The sequence below is a fragment of the Trichomycterus rosablanca genome, chromosome 7 (assembly GCF_030014385.1).
Source record: "Trichomycterus rosablanca isolate fTriRos1 chromosome 7, fTriRos1.hap1, whole genome shotgun sequence".
Classification (NCBI taxonomy): Eukaryota; Metazoa; Chordata; class Actinopteri; order Siluriformes; family Trichomycteridae; genus Trichomycterus; species Trichomycterus rosablanca.
This window is the reverse complement of record NC_085994.1, coordinates 9,730,804-9,754,269: the sequence shown is the minus strand read 5'-3', so window position 1 is coordinate 9,754,269 and position 23,466 is coordinate 9,730,804. Positions and strand designations below refer to the sequence as shown.

Genomic DNA, 23,466 nt, shown 5'->3' with positions numbered 1-23,466 from the left:
TAAATCAGTCTGAGACGAACTGTGGATATCTATGTGGCGAAGGAGAACCGCTTTAGGTTGAAATTTAGCCGGAAAATGAGGACTGGGAGAAAGCATCTTGTGCTGGAGTGCCGTTAACGAGCGCAGAGCCGTTATTTACGAACCTGTGCTGCGTATTCAAAATGACACCGTGTCTAAATCGAAGGATTTTAAATTAGCGACCACAGAGCGGCTAGAAACACAGTTTTTCTCTTTGTGCTTTTTTATTTACTTAAATGTTGATTTAATTTCGCCACGGTGGGATGGAAATTCATGGCTGAGGCTTAGGCTAGCGTTTATGGAAAACCAGAAGACATGACATGCACACGAAAAAAGAGGAAACGACATTTTTTGCTTTTTAAATCCCGTGTTTACATAAGCTAACAGCTAAACCTCTGGAATAACCGTTCGACACCTGACATTTTTGGCGTTATTTTTCCAAAAGACCCATGTATTCGTTTATTTTTATATTTATTTTTCACTGTTCCTAAACGACACTTGACAGTCTAAGTCTCACATTTGGATTCATGTTCTTCTCCCTAAATGAGGGGTGTCGGTTTGGAAGCACCACATTTTGTGTGTTTTTGGTTGACAACTGCAACAAGCTCTTGTTTAGGCCTGCTGTCCAAGCCAAAGCCATTGTGTCCAGGACACGCTGAAGATTTTCAGGTAGGAGCTTCACCACGGCCACACATTGCTTTTACTAATGAAATAAACGTATTGTTATATGCAATTCTGCATACCTGTTTACTTAATGTTAATACATATACCACAAGCTTGGGAAACAGAGCGCACTTGGGTAACAGATTTAACCCCTTCAGGGGGGCTGAGACAAAGTAGCCTGTCGCATAAGCTGTCATAGGATGATCATGAGGATAGCTTTAAACAGATTTAACACTACCACTAGATGTATTTTGAATCCAGATGATGTACATTTGGATTGATCTACAGAAAACCCCACCCCATTCGGAATGAAAGCACAAAATTCTGGTAGTTTATACATACACAGGATGTATGTATGGATGCGTTGGCATTGTCTGGCTAATAGCCAACTCTCAGGGATGAATTACGATCATATTCAAGCTCTTTTCTGCGCGAACAAAATCAGACGCATGTTGGACGATGGAAACGACGCAACATTAACAGTTCAAATTGCGCATTACGCGCAGTGCACTGTCAATACCTAGATAAATATGATTTTCTTTTGCTACATTCCTGTCTTGGTTTTGAAGTCGAAGGCTAGGTGTAGGACGGTGGGAGTGAATCTGGCGGCTTTTGGTTGGTGAATTGCGCGTCTTCTGCTCCTCCCATAGTGAGCGCCGCTAGCCGCACTCGCTCCTCTGTTGCTATCCAGCCTTCAACTGTAGCCTGGCCTTGTCTATACATCTCTTCTATATCCATACCAGCTCAACCCTGCAAACACGACTATTTCATGAACACATACACTAATGTGAGGTTTATTAGCTAAAGAAATGAAAGTACAACCTTCCTTCCTTCCAATGCACAGTACAAATGCCCGTCATCTTGCGTAACTGTGTGTTATAGGTGAATTCAGGAACGAGCAATGTAGGGCCATGGTGTTCCTCATTTTTTCCCCAAGGATACGTTTTTTTGTCAATTACACATTAGTATGATGATGTATTAACTGGCATAATAGTCCTAATAATGGTCCAGAATAAGATCAAAGCCTTTATTTGGTAAAAATTTTGGGTAAAAGGAGGTTAAGAGGTGTTAACAGGAATCTGTCCAGTTTCAGATGATCATTACCCTACATAAACATTCAAATGAAAAGCATTCCCTAATGCCATTTCACTGCACGTTTAGTGTTTCATCAGTAACATTTGTCCTGTTCAGGCTTGTTGTGGGTCTGGTGCCACCGGGAAACACTTGGGCTCAGGGCAGGAATACACCATACTTAAAGTGCCAGTCCATTGCAAGGCATTATACCATTTCTATATTTTTTATTTTGTTCATTTATCTACTAGTTGTATCCAATGACCCAATTGAATTTAACTTTTTCTCTACTGCTGCTGACTTCCACTCCTGACTGAGGAGAGCCGTGACTAACACACACCCCCTAGTGCAGTAGCCGACCACTTCTTTTCACCTGCACAAAGCTAATTCATATGAATCCACAGGCACCATCAATCATCCAGCAGAGGTCATAATTCCATCAGTTATATGGAATCCTCTCTGGCAATCCAGCCCAACGGACGAGGCCAATCATTGTTCGTGTAGGCGACCAGCCTGCTGGAGTCTGAGATGTCAACTCCGGTGTGCAAGCATCTTTCACCACCGTGCCACCTGAGCACCTGTACCGTTTCTTTTAATGGAAACTGTCACATGATGCAATTTTTTTTACATCATAAAATTGTATTTAATGCCATGGTTTTAAGAAATAAATATTTTCCTTAGTTTATAAACAAAGGCAAAGAAATAACTAGGCCACTAACATCACTGTGCCTCAATCATACAGAGAGAGAACAGTTTGACGAATCAGTGTAGTGGCAAAAACTAGTTGCATGGTTTATTAGTAAATGTAAGACTGGAAAATTTGTGGAATAATCCACAGGTAAATAGGTGAATAGGTAACAGGTGGTGCTATTATGTTTGGGAATAAAAGTAGCCTTAGCATAAGGCTTAGTTTTTTGTGAGCAAGGATGGTCAAGGTTCACCACTTGCAAATCCTCCACCACTTTGAGCACAGTGATTTAATGCATGACTGCAAGGAATATAAGAATGTACCAATCTACATTCCCAAACATTATTAAACGATTAAAAGAATCTTAAAAAATCTGTTATAATCTGATAGGGCAAAGCCAAAAAATAATATTCAGTGCCTGTGACCTTTAATCCTTCAGACGGAAAAGGGGTCTGACCCATCCTGTCCATACTTATCCTTCATATGCTGCAATCCAGAAAATGTTCTTATATTCATTATCTGTTTCACCACCACTTTATCCTAGTTGTGGTGGGTCTAAATTATTGGGCAAAAGGTCTGAATTTTCTAGTAGCTTTAATTGACCTGACTGCATGTCTTTTGGAAACCAGAGCACCTGCCAAAACACATGCAGACACAGGGAGAACATGCAAACTCCACACATTAAGGACCCTGGATGCTCCAGACAGGGTCTTTTCAGTAATGTCCCTTATTGTTTTAGCAAGACAATGCCAAGCCGAAGAAGCAGGAAGAATGGGAAAAAATAACACCTAAAACACTTCATTGCTTGGTATCTTCAGTACCAAAACATCTTAAGTTTTTTGACAAGGAATGGCAACATCACAAAGGCCTGAAATGCAGGAATGAATGTATATTAATAAATAAAATGAAGTTGACCAGACATGAAATTCGTTCTGTCTTCAAAAGTCAAAGTCAATGAAGGAAACACTGTGTTTTGTTTTTAATTTGCATTTTCCATACTGTCCCAACTTTTTCTGATTTGGGGTTGTATTTAATACAATTTTCATTTAAAATATCAGTTCTATGGTACATCAGGACTGTACACAATACTGTCAAGATGTTTTATTCATGTATTTATTTTGTTTGTTTGTTCATCAGGATTTTAACGTCATGTTTTACTCTTTGGTAACATTCATGACAGGAACGGTAGTTACTCATTACACAAGATTCATCAGTTCACAAGGTTATATCAAACACAGTCATGGACAATTTTGTATCTCCCATTCACCTCACTTGCATGTCTTTGGACTGTGGGAGGAAACCGGAGCTCCCGGAGTAAACCCACACAGACACGGGGAGAACATGCAAACTCCACACAGAAGGGACCCGGACCGCCCCACCTGGGGGTCGAACCCAGGACCTTCTTGCTGTGAGATGACAGTGCTACCCACTTAGCCACTGTGCCGCCCCTTGTATTTATTTCATTCATTATTATTTATTCATGCAATTTTCAAACAAGTTTTTTGTTCATTTATTTATTTTATTCAGATATGTCAAAAAAACACTGCAAACTGTATATACTCTTAGTTCTGTACCACTTAAATAAGAATTTGAAATAATTTGCTTGTGTAATGTGGGTGTAAACACTGAAGGAGTGGAAATAGAAGGTGCGGAGTTGTCAGCACATAGTCATACAGAATTGAATACTGTAAACACATACAGGGTTTCAGGCAGCGAGTCAGCTGTGGATGTTGCCTTTTGTTTTCAAATTGACTTGCCAGAATACATGCTTGATATGCAGGTAAGATACTACCCCTATGTTTGAGACCAGTGTTTGTTTTGTCATTTATTCGCAGTAAGAAACTCTGAGCATTGTTTGGTAAACCATACATTACAACTATTGATCATTATCTGGATTGCTATAGCAGCTAATTAATTTTATAAAGGAACATGATGGTGCAGTAGGATGTCCAGTAACATCTGTAGGGAGATTAGAATATTTAACTCCTTTAATGTAGAGAGGGTGAATCGGGTTGTTTTGTTGAGGATGGTCAGGTATATTTTACAGACCTAAAATAGTTCAAAGCTCCACAGTCAGGTAAGCTATGCAAAGCCTCAAGATGGCATGTAAGAAAGACCTGAAACACACTGATGCAACTAAAGAAGCCCTTGATTTGTTGCATCAGGTGTGCTTGATACAACACCCAATTTGCAAATGTGTGCTCTTGTGAGGAATTCTATGTAGGGGATTGAAAATGAAGGCTATGGTCAAGGCTCTGTGTAGGGCACTGAAGTTCCTAGACTCAAAAAAACGTCAAACCTTGCTTTGTGTATAGGGGCACAGTATTGCAGAAACTGAAAGCAATGGTTGCCTCATAATATAAATAATAATAATAATAATAATAATAATAATAATAATAATGTTATTTATATAGTGTCTTTCTCAAGCTTAAGGATACAATATCCCTCAGGTTTAATAAACTTCCTTCCTCCCTCCCTCCCTCCCTCCCATCCATTCATCCCTCCCATCCATTCATCCCTCCTTTCTTCCCATCCATCCATCCATCCATCCATCTGTCTAAACAACAGAAAAAAAGCAATCAGCATAACAAGCAGCATGGATGTTCCACTGTGAGACTTAACAGAATTAAGCAGTTACCAAAATAAATATATGGTAAATTAACCCTTCCAGTTCCAATGTCCTGGTATCCTGGGTTATCTTCCTGTCTCTTCCTGATTATCTTCCTGATTATTGGCAGTGTGGAGTTTTAGATATTCTCCCCAGTTCTGCGTAGGTACACTATTTTCCTTTCACATGACCAAAAAAGCAAGTAGGTGGATGTCTACTCAATATCCTTCAGGTACACCAGTTTCCCTCCACATTCTAAAAGTATGCCAGTAATGGCTAATCTAAATATCCTCTGTAGATTTCATACTCATATGGCATTGCAACCCTTAAAAGGTTAGTGAAAATTAATTATTAAAATAATGGTCAGTGTAAAGCTGTTATGTGAACAGTGTCTAAAAACACTAATCTATTTATTCATTAATTCTTTGTAATTACTTTTTTTCTGTTCAAGGTCATGGTGGGTTTGCTACCACGCAAAAACATTGGGCGCCAATGCATTGCAAAGCAATACAATCACATATAGTTACTAATTTACTTACGTACACCTGGGGTGAGTTTTAAGCAGCCAGTGTATATTCTGTATGTTTTTGGGAGGTGAAATAAAACTGGAGTACTTCCACACAGACATGTGCCAAACTTTTCACAGTGACTGGAGACAAGCATCAAATCACAAATCAGATATCATATCTGATATTTTGCATTGGATCACTACATTCCTAGTAGTTTTAGATTACTTAATGCATGAAGATGCAAACCTATATATGACATTACCAACCTTTTCTTTCTTTTTTATTAAATCAAATCAGTGAAATGCTTATTTTAGGCTATTTCTGTTAGCCAATAAATACCATTTTAATTCATTTCATTTTTATCAAATGATTTATTCTGGCCAGGTCATGGCAGGTCCGATTTTACTGGGAAACATTGGGCATAATGCAGGAATAGCCTAAACAGGACACCAATCCATCACAGATATTTCCATTTGTCTGTATAGACGCTGGATGGCCAATAGCATTGCTGGGATCTGGATTTGAATCGTATTAGGTGTCTGCATAATCTGAGCGTCTACCCATGAAATAACATGAATTACCTTTTAGACTATCTTGGTACTAGACTATTTTTCAGTGCAGACATTGTAAACTGAGCAAGTAGGAGGAACATCCAGCTGCAGCATGGGTGCAGTTATGGCTCACGTTCAGAATTTAAAACACATCCATAAAAAATAAAGAAAATTAGCCAATTACCAATCTTGGGTTTGTAGCAAGAAGCTGCTGATTCAGATCTTGGCACACCGACTGAATTCTATACTGTATTTAATTAAAATTCAAATATTAGATTATTTATGCTTGTATTATTTACAAGATCCAATTAAATGTACATCATACTTTCAAAAATAATTATAATAATACTAGTAGTGTTCTCTGACTACTGGCTTTAATCACCTGCCATTTTAATGTAAATTTTAATGTAAATATTGACCATTTTTCTCTGATCATTAAAAGTTTTACTCTTCGACCAAACTAACATACACTGATCAGCCACAACATTAAAACCACCTCCTTGTTTCTACACTTACTGTCCATTTTATCAGCTCAACTTACCATATAGAGGCACTTTGTAGGTCTACAATTACTGACTGTAGTCCATCTGTTACTCTGTATGCTTTGTTAGCCCCCTTTTATGCTGTTCTTCAATGGTCAGGACTCTCCCAGGACCACCACAGAGCAGGTATTATTTAAGTGGTGGATCATTCTCAGCACTACACTACACTGACATGGAGTTTTTAAACACCTCACTGTCCCTGCTGGACTGAGAATAGTTCACCAACCAAAATCATTCAGCCAGCAGTGCCCCATGGGCAGCGTCCTGTGACCACGTGACCACTGATGAAGGTCTAGAAGATGACCAACTCAAACAGCAGCAATAGCTGAGCGATCGTCTCTGACTTTATATCTACAAGGTGAACCAACTAGGTAGGAGTGTCTAATAGAGTGGACAGTGAGTGGACATGGTATTTAAAAACTCCAGTAGCGCTGCTGTGTCTGATCCACTCATACCAGCACAACACACACTAACACACCACCATGTCATTGTCACTGCTGACATGCTGTTCTGACCATTGAAGAACAGGGTGAAAGCCAGCTAAAAAAGTATGTAGAGAAACAGATGGACTACAGTCAGTAATTGTAGACCTACAAAGTGCTTCTATATGGTAAGTGGAGCTGATAAATAGACAGTGAGTGTAGAAACAAGGAGGTGGTTTTAATGTTATGGCTGATCGGTGTACATTTGGAGGCCAGCAGATGTATGTTGTTGTCAAATGGACCATCTAAAATGTAAACAAGTGAATCTTATTTTTTTTGCAAATTCTAGGAAATACAGAAGACTATAAACAAAACGTTCCTGGTAGATCTGTGGGTCTCGTAGGGAATGTCTCACTGACAGGACATTGAGTAACATGATTCATGCAACCACACTGCAAAGGTTCTTGAAACACGATCTCCTTGACAAACACAAATTCAATAAGTACCCCACTAAAGATTCCCCTGGGAAGAGGGAGCCACACCTTTTGGGTTTGGGTACGAGTAGCTGCCATGTATTTACATTTACATTACATTTTTGGCATTTAGCAGACGCCTTTATCCAAAGCGACTTACATTACAGTTACAGTATACAGTCTGAGCAACTGTGGGTTAAGGGCCTTGCTCAACAGCAGCAGCCTGGCAGTGGTGGGGCTTGAACCACCAACCTTTGGATTACTGGTCCTGTGCCTAAACCACTAGGCTACGGCTTGCCTAAATTTGCATAAATTTATGTATTTAGCATAAATATACAATTTGCTGGAATTTGCTCTAACATCATTTAATAATTAAAGGCCCATATAAAAATCTTACACTGCCAGTGTCAGCAGATTTGACAAAATTCCAATTTGTGGTGATCATATGGGTAGTGTTTCTCCAGAACATCCCGTCATACCACAAAATAGAATGTAAATGTATTAATTTGTACTCCTGATTGTGTAGTACTGATTTTGACATATGTTATGGCATACTGGTATACAGTCTAATACAGAACAAACTGTTAATGAATGTAGCTGGTGGTGTCCACTAATAATACTGCATTCTGGTGCTAAGCAGGAGCTTGTCTATACCAGATGGTCACCTAATAAATACCTAATTCACTCTGTTCGGTTCCTTGCCTGAAAATACAGGAACAAAGTAGAAAAAAAAATTTAAAGCTCAATAAAAAAATAATGCTTTTCTTTATAATATTAAAGTATAGTAAGTGTGGCCCATTTTCATACACTATATGTAGGGAAAAAAACAGATATATTAATCATGCCCATTCATTTTTGCTTAGTTTTTACTTTCACTGTTGAAGTAGCCACTCTAATTTGCTGAACACACTGATAAATTGATGTATTAATTTTATTGGATTAAAATGTGTAGAATATTTAATTCACAACAAGAGAAAAAATTATAGTTCTCAATACAATTCACATCTCTTAAATTAACACTATAATCAAGAATCCTGTTTTCCACTTAAAAATATAATTTGCTAGAGATTTTTGTGCAATTTTCCATCAGACCAAATGCATTTATGTACGTTATAAATGAGCAGACATACGAGCTGTGCTTGTGTGCTTATTAACTCACCAACAAAATCATAATTTACTGATGCTCTTAAATGTCTCATGTTTGTTTTTATGTTTTTACTCACGAGTAAAGTCTTGCTTAAAATGTGTAAAGTTGCTTTTAAAACTAAAAATTAAAGCTTTGTGCACTTGATTTCAGATAAAATGACATAATCATAATCTGTACCTCTATAGCATGATCTTGATTTTCAGACCAACATGGCAATGTGAGATAAGCATTAATATGCTGGTTGTTTACTGTCTCACGTTCTGTTTTCAGTTTTATCTGTTTGTCATTAAAGCTCATGAATTGTACCATATTTATCTTACTTCATCCTGTTCGAGGTTGGACCACACACTTTATCTCTTTAATGGTCTGTCAATAGATTGGACAGTGAGTGGACATGGTATTTAAAAACTCCAGCAGAGCTGCTGTGTCTGATCCACTCATACCAGCATAACACACACTAACACACCACCACCATGTCAGAGTCACTGCAGTTCTGAGAAGGTGGTCCTGTGGGGGTCCTGACCATTGAAGAACATGGCGAAAGCAGGCTAAAAACATATGTAGAGAAACAGATGGACTACAGTCAGTAATTGTAGAACTTCAAAGTGCTTCTATATGGTAAGTGGAGCTGATAAAATGGACAGTGAGTGTAGAAACAAGGAGGTGGTTTTAATGTTATGGCTGATCAGTGTATGTAACAGCCTATAACATGCCTGGAACAAAAAGACTCCTCAGGTATAGACTAGGAATAGACTCCTAAAGACTAGGCATAGACTTATGATCTCTGCGGGACAAAAATGCAATGCTTACGTAACAAGTCTGGTATGAATTTAGATTTAAAGAAAGAAACTACTTTGACACGCCTGTTGCAAAAATACTATTCACGCTCTCTCGCCTCTCTCCATTCATGATCACTGATGTTTACATTTGCATAATATTATCTTTATTTAGTTTAATTGAATGATTATCAGTCTATTCCTGTGAAATATTAACAGAACCGGTCATCTAAGGTAACGTCGAATTGCTAATCTGCATTTGACGGGTGCTACTACCCATAAACAATTATTTTTTCCTTGGTACCTTATTGCATCTGATGAGACTTTCTTCCCACCTAACTTAAGAGCATTAAGTCATAACACACACACACACACACACACACACACACACGCACACACACACACTGCACGATGCCTGTAGCTTAGCAACAAGCTGCTGTAATTGCTGTAACAGAAGTGCATTAGCATGACTGCTCTAAAACAATAGGTTGATGTTGTTCACTGTGTCTTTAGAGTCTGATACTCTTTAATAGCCGAATAAGATATTTATCTAGGTAAGATCTTTTACCCAGTCATAGCTAATACAAATGGTACCACCAAGAATAGTATTCACGTCAGTTCACAGTCCAGCATTGCTCACTCTTAAGATTAATCAGAACAATATTTCTGATTAAATAGTTTTTCATCACCGCCTATTGGAATCCAGCGTCTCCGTCTGCAACCAAATGGTTTTTCAGCCTCGGCATAGATCATGAGCGATTAGCTTTCCCTCCCCCACCTATCTTTTCTTCTCCCCATCCCTCTGCCTCCCTTCCTCGGAGATACCCACATGCGACATGCAAAAAGTGATGTTAGGTGTTGTAGCCTAGCAACAAGTGAGGTAATCACTGTGACAGACTAGTTGCTGGCATGCCATGTTGTGTGTGGTGGGAACAGCTGATGTGCTCTGTGCTGGGAGCAAGGCAGATGATGTTCCTCAGCATGTTACAGCAGATGCTTGTTGGAGTCCTGCTTTTCCCTTTCAGGGGACTATTGATTGATTTGAGTTTACAAGTGACATATACAAATGTGCAGCCCCTACCTTTTGGGTAAGATGTTAAATGATGAAGTCTGTGTACACAAGGCAACATACATCTAAAATGTACTCTTACTATGTTGGACCTTGTAAAAATTACTCAGCGTTTGTTAAAAAACTGTAAGAGATACATTAACAGAATGTACCTTCACATACTGTGGAAAACCAACCCACAATTGTAGTCTTCACCCACAGTCCACGCACACTGCAACTAATGACACTTGCAGTTTTTGATGGATCCCCGGTATGTGTTGTGAATGTGGTACAGACAGTGGTACAGACAAGGACATTTTTGGTTGTATTCAAAAATGCGCAGAAGCCATGGTTTTTAATTAAATGACTGTGTTGACAGACCGTATGCACTGTCACATGGCCTTGCATAAAAATGATGCTTTATCATACAAACCCAAATCAAAACAGTTGGTACAGTAGGTCTAATTCAGTTAAAAACAGAAAGCAAAATAACAGAAAATAGAAGATTATGCTGTCATGATGTCATGATTGAGTATAAAAAGTCGCAATTGTTTACAAGCAGGGATGGGTAATATTTTGACATTTTGGGAAAACTGTGTGATTAGTCTATCAGTTTAAGAACAAAAGTTATCTATGTTCATATACAGTACAAGGAAGTGAGGGAATTTATCATCTACAGTTCCTAACATTATTAAAAGATTTAAAGAATCCAGGCCGCTCAGGTGGCGCAGCGGTAAAAACACACGCTAACGCACCGGAACTGGGATTTCAAATACATCGTATCGAATCTCAGCTCTGCCATCCAGCTGGGCTGAGCAGCTACACGAACAACGATTGGCCTGTTGTTCATATAGGGGTGGGGTATTAAGCCAGATAGGGACTCCTCGTACCTGATGCACTACGACCTCTGCTGGCTGATTGATGCCGCCTGCACAGAGGCGGGGAAAGAGTGCGGATCAGGGTCTCTCCGTACACAAGGCAGATTCGCATATATGCACTCGCCTATGTGGGTGACAAAATGCATACGGCTGTTGCCCACGTGTCGGAGGGGGCGTGGGTTAGCTTCGTTCTCCTCAAATCAGAGCAGGAGTCGACATTTGTGGAGAGGAAGCGTGACGCAATCGGGCAGTTGGACGTGCTAAAAGGTTGGTAGAAAAAGGGGAGAAAATGCATAAACATATATAATGCATAAACATAAACATATAAATAAAGATTTAAAGAATCCAGACAAATCTATGTGCCTACAGGGTAATGGAAATATTGAACATTAATATTAAATGGCCATACATTTAGATCGCTCAGATAGCAGTGCACTAATTGCCATGATTTGTAAATATAGAAAATAAACATGAATATAACCACTTGGAGTTAGAAATACCTCAGGAAGTCAGTAAACACCTTGTCAGTAAACATGGCTCGTTGCTGCATCTACAAATGCAAATTAAGATTTGAATTCACAAAGCGGAAGCCATATACATTTGCTGTGGTCTAACAAGTTCACCTTTCAGATTGTTTTGGAAAATATTGGATGTCGTGTTCTTTGAGAAGAGAGTGCCAAAAGTGTTTGGACACAATTCCAAAAAGGAAAAAATCATCCTGATTGATACCAATGCAATGTACTGACCCCAGCCCCACTGAATAGCTTTGGAATGAACTGGAACATCAATTGATTGATTGATGACCAACATCAGTGCCCAGCTAAATGCTCCTAGGACTAAATGGGAACAAATTCCCACAGACATACTTCATATTCGTACAGAAGCCTTCTCAAAAGAGGGGTTGTTACAGCTGAAAGGATCACACATAGCTCACTCTATTTTAATACCATTCATTTTGAAATGGGATTTCCAACAAGCTCATTGTCATGTGTCCAAATACTTTTTGGCTATATAGTGTGTGTGTAACGGTGAATTAAAGTCTGTGCTGTAGTCATTTTCATTGAAGAAGAAGATGAAGGAGAAATAAATCACAGCTAAAACTTTCATCCAAAACTATAAATATCAACAGCTATAAGCTCTCATTCAGCAATATTTTTTTCTTCTACACAAAATCAATCTGATCAAAATAAAAAAGTATTTTTTAAATCACTGACGTTTATCTACAGAGTGCTGCGTTCACTTCTCTCAAGTGTACAGGAAAGCCAGCAGCCGACATGCATTTCTGGCTGTGTCCTAATACTCATTATACTGTACTAAATGCCTGACAAATGAAAACACTACCATTAGTGTAGTCTCCTGAGGCTTGGGTTTGTTTCATCCTGTCACAGTCTGTGAGGAGTTTGGCATTTTTTTCCTGTGTATAACAAGGCCGTAATCACAATATATATACACTGATCAGCCATAACATTAAAACCACCTCCTTGTTTCTACACTCACTGTCCATTTTATCAGCTCCACTTACCATATAGAAGCACTTAGTTCCACAATTACTGACTGTAGTCCATCTGTTTCTCTGCATGTTTTTTTAGCCTGCGTTCACCCTGTTCTTCAATGTTTAGGACCCCCACAGAGCAGGTATTATTTAGGTGGTGAATCATTCTCAGCACTGCAGTGACAATGGCATGGTTGTGGTGTGTTAGTGTGTGTTGTGCTGGTTTGAGTGGATCAGACACAGCAGTGCTGCTGGAGTTTTTAAATACCGTTTCCACTCACTGTCCACTCTATTAGACACTCCTACCTAGTTTGTCCACCTTGTAGATGTAAAGTAAGAGACGATTGCTTATCTATTGCTGCTGTTTGAGTTGGTCATCTTGTAGACCTTCATCAGGGGTCATGGGACACTGCCCACGGGGTGCTGTTGGCTGGATATTTTTGGTTGGTGGACTATTCTCAGTCCAGCAGTGACAGTGAGGTGTTTAAAAACTCCATCAGCATTGCTGTGTCTGATCCACTCATACTAGCACAACACACACTAACACACCACCACCATGTCAGTGTCACTGCAGTGCTGAGAATGATCCACCACCTAAATAATACCTGCTCTGTCCTTTGGGGGTCCTGGGAGAGTCCTGACCATTGAAGAACAGCATGAAAGGAGGCTAACAATGCATGCAGAGAAACAGATGGACTACAGTCAGTAATTATAAAAATGGACAGTGAGCATAGAAACAAGGAGGTGGTTTTAATGTTATGGCTGATCAGTGTATATATATTCAGTATATATACACGTCCCCCCACAATATTTAGATATGCTTAAAATGTCCCACCCAATTTACTGATGTAAAATGATAAACATATTCCACTCACTAGCTTTGTGTAATGTTAGGATCTATCAGTGGTCCCATCAGTTATTGATGGCAGGATTGTTTATAATGGCAAGAATGCCCAGTCCATCTTAAACCCAGGTAAATTTGAATGTGTGATTAATGGCTACAGCTGTGGTGTATAAAAAAAAGTTCTTTACTGTTTTTTCATGTTTTATGAAAAGCAACCCTGTGTACATTAATGGTTTGCAAGAAGCCTCCAATTATCTTTTCATAACACAGAAAGGTTTGCAGAATCTCTACTGTAGATACAATTGAAATCGACTGGAATTGTAGTGTTAATAAATGACTATATATACTGTATTCATAAGCATAAAATATATTTGAACGAAAATATGCATAGGATATAAAGGTATTCTAAAAGCAGATGTATTTTAAAACTGATAACAGTAGTTCTGTTACAAAGCTGCTGTTTAATTAACGATTAAATCAATTACAGCTTTAAGACCTCCTCAGTAAGAAATAATTAGCCTTTTGCAGAAATAAGGTTTAATTTTGCCACAAGCTTTCCAGGGTCCCTCAATATGCCACACTTTTTTCACATTTTTTTCACACTTTTTTGTATTTTAATACAATCTAGTCGTATCCAATTACCCAGTTGCAATTTACTTCCTTTCTACTGTTGCTGACTTTCACTACTGACTGAGGAGAGCCATGCGCCCGACACGTGTGCAGTAGCCAACTGCTTTTTCTCACCTGCATGAGCTGAGTTTTCATAGCATTCAGTATCACATATGGAGAGAGTCACGCACTGATCTCCATTATCCCTCGTCTTTGTGCAGACGTCATTGATTAGCCAGCAGAGGTCGTAATTTTTTCAGTTATAAAGAATCCCCTCCGACAATCCAACCAAACAGAGGAGCCAATCGTTGTCCATGTAGATGCCCCGATATACAGTGGGGCCAAAAAGTATTTAGTCAGCCACTGATTGTGCAAGTTCTCCTACTTAGAAAGATGAGAGAAGTCTGTAATTTTCATCATAGGTACACTTCAACTATGAGAGACAAAATGAGAAAAAAAAATCCAGGAAATCACATTGTAGGATTTTTAAAGAATTTATTTGTAAATTATGGTGGAAAATAAGTATTTGGTCAATAACAAAAGTTCAACTCAATACTTTGTAACATAACCTTTGTTGGCAATGACAGAGGTCAAACGTTTCCTGTAAGTCTTCACCAGGTTTGCACACACTGTAGCTGGTATTTTGGCCCATTCCTCCATGCAGATCTCCTCTAGAGCAGTGATGTTTTGGGGCTGTCGCTGGGCAACACGGACTCCACAAATTTTCTCTGGGATTGAGGTCTGGAGACTGGCTAGGCCACTCCAGGGCCTTGAAATGCTTTTTACGGAGCAACTTCTTCGTTGTCCGAGCGGTGTGTTTGGGATCATTGTCATGCTGGAAGACCCAGCCACGTTCCATCTTCAATGCTCTCACTGATGGAAGGAGGTTTTGGCTTAAAATCTCACGATACATGGCCCCGTTCATTCTTCCCTTAACACGGATCAGTCGTCCTGTCCTCTTTGCAGAAAAACAGCCCCAAAGCATGATGTTTCCACCCCATGCTTCACAGTAGGTATGGTGTTTACTCAGCATTCTTCTTCCTCCAAACACGACGAGTTGAGTTTTTACCAAAAGGTTCCATTTTGGTTTCATCTGACCACATGATATTCTCCCAATCCTCTTCTGGATCATCCATAAGCTCTCTGGCAAACTTCAGACGGGCCTGGACATGTACTGGCTTAAGCAAGGGGACACGCCTGGCACTGCAGGATTTGAGTCCCTCTCGGCGTAGTGTGTTACTGATGGTAGCCTTTGTTACTTTGGTCCCAGCTCTCTGCAGGTCATTCATCAGGTCCCTCCGTGTAGTTCTGGGATATTTTGCTCACCGTTCTCATGATCATTTTGACCCCACGGGATTGAGGGAGATTATCAATGGTCTTGTATGTCTTCCATTTTCTTACAATTGCTCCCACTGTTGATTTATTCACACCAACCTGCTTGCCTATTGTAGATTCACTCTTCCCAGCCTGGTGCAGGTCTACAATTTTCTTCCTGGTGTCCTTCGACAGCTCTTTGGTCTTGGCCATGGTTGACTGTTTGAGGCTGTGGACAGGTGTCTTTTATACAGATAACGAGGTCAAACAGGTGCCATTAATACAGGTAATGAGTGGAGGACAGAAGAGCTTACAGTTCTGTGAGAGCCAGAAATCTTGCTTGTTTGTTATTGACCAAATACTTATTTTCCACCATAATTTACAAATAAATTCTTTAAAAATCCTACAATGTGATTTCCTGGATTTTTTTTTCTCATTTTGTCTCTCATAGTTGAAGTGTACCTATGATGAAAATTACAGACCTCTCTCATCTTTCTAAGTAGGAGAACCTGCAAAATCAGTGGCTGACTAAATACTTTTTGGCCCCACTGTACCTCACACTTCTATGTATTTCCAGTGAGATTTATTTTGGAATTTAGCTAGGTCATACAAATCTCTTTACTTTGTTTCTTTTTTTTTTCTTGGTGATGTGTTATTCCCTCTACAATTTGCAGAAAACCAGTCCCATGTCATGATGCTTTAATCTACATACTTTACTAAGATTACTTAGCTGAAACTTGCAGCCTGTTTTACCAAACGTTACATGCTACATTTCTGTAAAACAGTTGTAATTCGGTGTGATAATTACTGTGATTTTATACAAACAGCTTTTTTTCTCTTTTCTATTTTAGTTGAGGGGTTTAATCTGAGGAGTGTTTGTGGTTCTATGAATTTTTCGGGTTGTACATTAAAAAAACAGTTGTACTGCCAGGGATGTTTAAGTTATTTACTGTAGCTCTGTAGCTTTTTCTTAGTGTTGTTTGATAATTTTGTCCCTGGGAACTTTAGGAAGCTTGTTTAGCTTTAGCATAATTGCTACTCCATGCATATTTTTAATTGATTGATTGATTACTTTATTGATCCCAGAATTGCAGTGTTACAGCAGCAGTTTGAAAACATCACAAGCATCACACAAACCACGTTGATGTAGTGCAAAAAGAAATAAATTAAAAGTTAAAATGTATTGTAATGCAAAATAAGATATCAAAATCTATAAGAATATAAGAACATATAAAAAAGAACAGAAACTGAAGGGTGCAGTTTATAGACATTGTGTGTGCAATTGTGCTCTGAGCAAATAAATAAGTAACGTGTAAATGTGCATATCAGCATATAGGCATATTTTTTTACACCTAAGAATACTTAGGTATTCTGATACTCAGAATCAAGTTTTCACATACAGGGAATTTGACTTGGTGTACTGGTGCCTAACATAGAAAAGATAAAAACTATTAATAATAAATAAGTTCAATAGAATCTTTAGTAGGAGAAAACGTGTCCAGTGCAGATGTTCACAGTATGAGCAGTATGTAGTGCAAGTACAAATAATTGCATTTATATGATGTGTCATGATGTGCCATGTTAAAGTGATACATAACAGATGTGCAAACATTTTGTGCAAGATGTGCAGATGTTTTAATGAATATGATCTGCACTGTCTATGATAGAGGCTGTCAGTAGGGGTTCCGGGCCTTGTTGATAAGGTCAGTTGCAGTCAGGAAGAAACTGTTTTTACAATGGGAGGTTTTGGTTATGATAGACCTCAGTCTCTTGCCAGAGGGGAGTGGTCGAAGGAGTGTATGTCTGGGGTAAAGGGATCAGCCATTATCTTTCCTGCTTGCAGCCAATCACCTTCTCAGCGAAGCAGGTGATGCGCTGTAGTCTGGCCTTGTCCTTTGTGACAGCAGGTTACCAGATTGTGATGGAGGGGCAGAGAATGGACTCAATGATGGCTGTGTTAAGGTGCACCATGAGTGCTATTGGCAAGTTCTTTAGCTGCCGCAAAAAGTACACCCTCTGCTGTGCTTTCTTGGTGACGGAGCTGATGTTCTGTTCCCACTTAAGGACCTGTGCGATAATGGTGCCCAGGAAGCAGAAGGATTTTAACTGTGTGCTGGGGAGCCAAACAGGGTGATTTGGGGATGGTGGGACTGGGTCTTTGTGCACATATTTATAAGTACAAAGTCAAAAGACATTTATTGTGGGTTGTCTAAGACAGTGGTCCCCAACCACCAGGCCGTTTCGGACCAGTTTCGGTCTGTGCACCTTTTATTGCTGGGCTGCACAGAAAGAATAAATAATTAGAGATCGCTACAAACCAATGAAAACACTGCTTCCATTTCCAACACACTTTGAGTCTTATTGTCTCCTATCACCCCTAGGTGGAAGCGTCTCATTGCAGCAAAAAAGCTCAGGGTTTCCACTGATTTTCTATAATTTGTGAGTAGTATTGTTATTCTATTTTAAATCCCCCTGCCCCCGCTGGTCCGTGAAATTATATCTTACGATATCGAACGAACTTCTCTTGTCTGTCCGAATATCCGAGTCTCTTGCTGTCTTTAAAAAACGATTTTATTCTTATTCATTTTTTGCAAAAAAATATAAAAAAAAAATTTGGTTTTAACAGGGTTTCAGCAGATTTGTGTTCTTGGACTATTGTTTACTTAAACTAGAGTAAGGTAATGTTCACTATGGAAGCACTTCTGTAAGTCGCTCTAGATAAGAGCGTCTGCTAAATGCCGAAAATGTAAATGTTTTATTTGCTACATAGAAGAAGATAAACACACATTTCTTGAAGTGAGAAGCTTGGCAGCGAGGCTGAAGCTATACACAACATATGTTAACTTGTGGTTGCCATTGGTGCAGTTCCCATACCAAGCAGTGTTTTTACATAACTTTAGTGTATAGCATCCATAAGCCTAGCTGTTCTCCAAGCACCATTTCAGTATTTGTTAAAATGTCTAAGTACAAGATTTACAGTACACAGTATCCTAGGACACGAATGCAAAGGAAGGATCTGAGCACAACACCACTAATATAAAATACTTTTATGCACCAGGGCAAGACTTTCTTCAGGAAAGTTGTTTATTAGGATTCTAACATCATGTTTTATACTTTGGTTCCATTCATGACAGGACAGGTAGTTACAGGTTACCCAAGTTCAATGTCAAACATCATCACAGGCAATTTTGTATCTCCAATTCATGTAACTTACACTTCTTTGAACCAGAGATGGGGACTCGAGTCGCACGTAAGTCGCACACACAGACTTCAGACTCAACTCGAACTTGTTTCAAATGACTCGACTCGTGACTCGCAATAAATGACTTGTGGACAACAAAAGTCAGCAACATTAGTTAAGTGTGACAATATATGATATATATATATACAGGGGTTGGACAAAATAACTGAAACACCTGGTTTTAGACCACAATAATTTATTAGTATGGTGTAGGGCCTCCTTTTGCGGCCAATACAGCGTCAATTCGTCTTGGAAATGACATATACAAGTCCTGCACAGTGGTCAGAGGGATTTTAAGCCATTCTTCTTGCAGGATAGTGGCCAGGTCACTATGTGATGCTGGTGGAGGAAAACGTTTCCTGACTCGCTTCTCCAAAACACCCCAAAGTGGCTCAATAATATTTAGATCTGGTGACTGTGCAGGCCATGGGAGATGTTCAACTTCACTTTCATGTTCATCAAACCAATCTTTCACCAGTCTTGCTGTGTGTATTGGTGCATTGTCATCCTGATACACGGCAACGCCATTGGATGCACATGGTCCTCCAGAATGGTTCGGTAGTCCTTGGCAGTGACGCGCCCATCTAGCACAAGTATTGGGCCAAGGGAATGCCATGATATGGCAGCCCAAACCATCACTGATCCACCCCCATGCTTCACTCTGGGCATGCAACAGTCTGGGTGGTACGCTTCTTTGGGGCTTTCCCACACCGTAACTCTCCCGGATGTGGGGAAAACAGTAAAGGTGGACTCATCAGAGAACAATACATGTTTCACATTGTCCACAGCCCAAGATTTGCGCTCCTTGCACCATTGAAACCGACGTTTGGCATTGGCACGAGTGACCAAAGGTTTGGCTATAGCAGCCCGGCCGTGTATATTGACCCTGTGCAGCTCCCGACGGACAGTTCTGGTAGAAACAGGAGAGTTGAGGTGCACATTTAATTCTGCCGTGATTTGGGCAGCCGTGGTTTTATGTTTTTTGGATACAATCCGGGTTAGCACCCGAACATCCCTTTCAGACAGCTTCCTCTTGCGTCCACAGTTAATCCTGTTGGATGTGGTTTGTCCTTCTTGGTGGTATGCTGACATTACCCTGGATACCGTGGCTCTTGATACATCACAAATACTTGCTGTCTTGGTCACAGATGCGCCAGCAAGACGTGCACCAACAATTTGTCCTCTTTTGAACTCTGGTATGTCACCCATAATGTTGTGTGCATTGCAATATTTTGAGCAAAACTGTGCTCTTACCCTGCTAATTGAACCTTCACACTTTGCTCTTACTGGTGCAATGTGCAATTAATGAAGATTGGCCACCAGACTGGTCCAATTTAGCCATGAAACCTACCACACTAAAATGACAGGTGTTTCAGTTATTTTGTCCAACCCCTGTATATGATCCGGCATCATTCTGATCGTGTCATTTTCTGCTCTCCAATAACGCTCCGGCTGTCTTAACCCGCAACGCATGCAATGGGTAAATGTTCCAGCCACATTCCGGTGTAGTGATAAAGCGTCGCTCCCTACTTTGAATATGAATCTCACTTAAAATGGTGGAATACATAGTGCACTTCACAGTAACAGCTAATGTGAATGAAACGCTCCTACAGAATTGGCGCTAATAATTGAAAGAACCGCTTTCTGAACCAATCAGACCTTCTGATTTTAATTTTTAGTAAGAAATGCTGTTATTTGCATGTATTTAGTTTGCAGCATCACACAGATGATGTGTCAATGAAACGCTTGATTGGCTTTCTAACGGGTTAGTGTTTTACTTCACAACCGGGAAAAGTTTGGAGGTTTTTAATTATAAGCACATTTACAAAATAACGGATTATATTACTAATGGGACACACGCTTATAAATTTAATATCATCTGGAACAACATAAGCTAAGGTAAGCAGTGGTTTTGGATATTTTGCTGTGATCTGGATTTTGGCTGCTGTGCCGTAATTTGCAATGAAAACAAAACGTATCAGTTTAAGCTTTTAACTGGTACCTAGGAAAGTAAAGGCACTAAGTAAAATGGCAAAATACAGTCGCTAATCTGTTGTTGTTTTTTATCTGAACTTACATATTATTTGTTTATTTCTACGCTACATTTCCAATATATGTTTTGTGTAGATTATATTGACTCGTGACTTGACTCAGACTCTAGCCTAAAGACTCGTGACTTGACTCGGACTCTAGCCTAATGACTCGTGACTTGTGAACATCTCTGCTTTGAACTGTGGGAGATAACAGGAGCTCCTGGGAGAAACCCAAACAGACACTAAGAGAACATGCAGACTCAGGAACCCAGACCTCTCCACCTGGGAATCAAACTCAGGACCTTCTTGGTGTGAGGCGACAGTGATATCCACTGAACCACTGTGGTAGCCACTAGCCAATAAAACGATATCATTATGTTTTCATACCAATGACTCGCTAAATGGAAATTACCTGAAACATTTATTGTGACAATAATACAGTGTACTTTGCTTTGATCAGTTTTACTGCATTCAAACAGTAAAAAGTATGTGAACCCTTTAGAATTATGTGTAATTTTTAAATCCTTTTTCTCCTGTTTTGGGTTTTTATTTGTTTTTACATTGCATTGCATCCTTTTGCAGGATTATAACCCTAAAGTAAGCAGCAACAGTCCTTGTTTTGAAAGTTTGTCTAATTGTGGCTTAAAAACAAATGCTTTTTCATGGTTTACATGGAAAAATACAACACCACACCTCCAATCTGCTATTAACAATGATGAATTGTATTATTTATGATGAATTTTGCACATTTACGTGGTGTAGAAATGAATGTGTTATTTAACTAAAGCCATCATGATATAAATATTTTCCTCTATTCATAGGTGTGAGGGCCAGACGTGGCAGTTTTGAGACGGCACTTCAGAAAGAGCTGTGCAAAATGAGGCAATGCAGAACCAGCTTCTCCTGTCCAATGTGAGACGACAAACAGAGGCAACCACGAGGACGAAAGACAGCTCAGCTGGAGGAGGAGGAGGAGGAGGAGGCGGCGAAGGTGGCGACAGAAAAGAAGTTGCTGGTTCTAAAGAAGAGGAAGGAGCTCTGCAGTCAGAGCACCAAGAGGCATGGCCAACGGAAACGAGAGTAGTGATGGACCTAGCAACCCTCTGGCAGCGGTTGTGGCTACTACCGGTGGCATGGCAGGTGGAGGACCTTCATCACATGTGTCCACCTATGTCAAGCTTGTCCTTCTAGGGTTGATCATATGCATCAGCCTGGTGGGCAACCTAGTCATCTCTTTGCTAGTGTTAAGAGACAGGGCCCTACACAAGGCCCCATACTATTTTTTGTTGGATCTTTGCTTGGCTGACACTATTCGATCGGCAGTCTGCTTCCCCTTTGTACTGGTGTCCATTAAGAATGGCTCAGCCTGGACCTACAGCATACTCAGTTGCAAGGTAGTGGCTTTCATGGCTGTGCTCTTCTGCTTCCACGCTGCCTTCATGCTGTTCTGCATAAGTGTCACACGGTACATGGCTATTGCCCACCACAGGTTTTACTCTAAGCGCATGACCTTCTGGACTTGTGTTGCCGTGGTGTGTATGGTCTGGACGCTCTCAGTCGCCATGGCATTTCCCCCAGTCTTTGATGTAGGCACCTATAAGTTTATCCGGGAAGAAGATCAGTGCATTTTTGAGCATCGTTACTTCAAAGCCAATGACACATTGGGCTTCATGCTCATGCTGGCCGTGTTGATCCTGGCCACTCACGTGGTCTACATGAAGCTCTTGCTCTTCGAATACAAGCACCGTAAGATGAAGCCTGTCCAGATGGTGCCAGCCATCAGCCAAAACTGGACATTTCATGGGCCGGGAGCCACCGGTCAGGCGGCTGCCAATTGGATTGCAGGATTCGGCCGCGGCCCAATGCCACCTACCCTGTTGGGTATCAGGCAGAACTTGCACAACCAGAACCGACGGCTGCTGGGCATGGAGGAGTTCAAGGCAGAGAAACAGCTTGGCAGGATGTTTTATGTAATCACCCTGTTTTTTCTGGTGCTGTGGTCTCCATACATTGTGGCCTGTTACTGGCGGGTCTTTGTGAAGGAATGCACCATCCCACACCGATACCTCTCCACAACGGTGTGGATGAGTTTCGCCCAGGCAGGGGTGAACCCCATTATCTGCTTTTTCCTAAACAAAGACCTTAAGAAGGGGCTGCTGGCCCACCTGCCTCCCTGTTGTAGAACTACACCTCAACTACCCCGTGAGCCTTACTGTGTCATGTAAAGACAAGTGTTGGTTAATTTTTATCTTTATTATTTGTTTCTCTGTGGAGGAGGGGGGTCACAATTGACAGTAAATTGGGGTTAAAAGGTATTAAAAGATGGAGGCATGAGGGCTGTTTTCTTTTGCGGGGTGTGGCGTCATGGAAATAGCATTTGCTTTCAACGTATAGCTATATCATCTTTTTCCTTTTTGGAAAAATCTTTTCCTTCTGGGCCACTAAATTAAATACAAACATTTTGAAAAGCAGTGTTAGTCACTACAAATGTAAGTGTAGTGTTACTTTAAGAAAGAGGTACATTTATAATACAAAAACA

At 40.1% G+C, this 23,466-nt stretch overlaps 1 protein-coding gene across 1 annotated transcript; it reads left to right on the top strand.

Annotated features, from left to right (window-relative positions):
• The first annotated feature begins 265 nt into the window (after positions 1-265).
• On the top strand, positions 266-23,259 carry gpr173 (G protein-coupled receptor 173). The gene is made up of 2 exons (XM_062998340.1): positions 266-687; positions 21,749-23,259. Exon 2 carries the CDS (start codon positions 21,989-21,991, stop codon positions 23,150-23,152), a length of 1,164 nt encoding a protein of 387 aa, XP_062854410.1. The 5' UTR covers positions 266-687; positions 21,749-21,988; the 3' UTR covers positions 23,153-23,259.
• The last annotated feature ends 207 nt before the right edge of the window (positions 23,260-23,466 follow it).

Coding starts and splice junctions, on each gene's coding strand:
- gpr173 (XM_062998340.1), top strand. CDS start 21,989: ATGGCCAACGGAAACGAGAGTAGTGATGGACCTAGCAACCCTCTGGCA.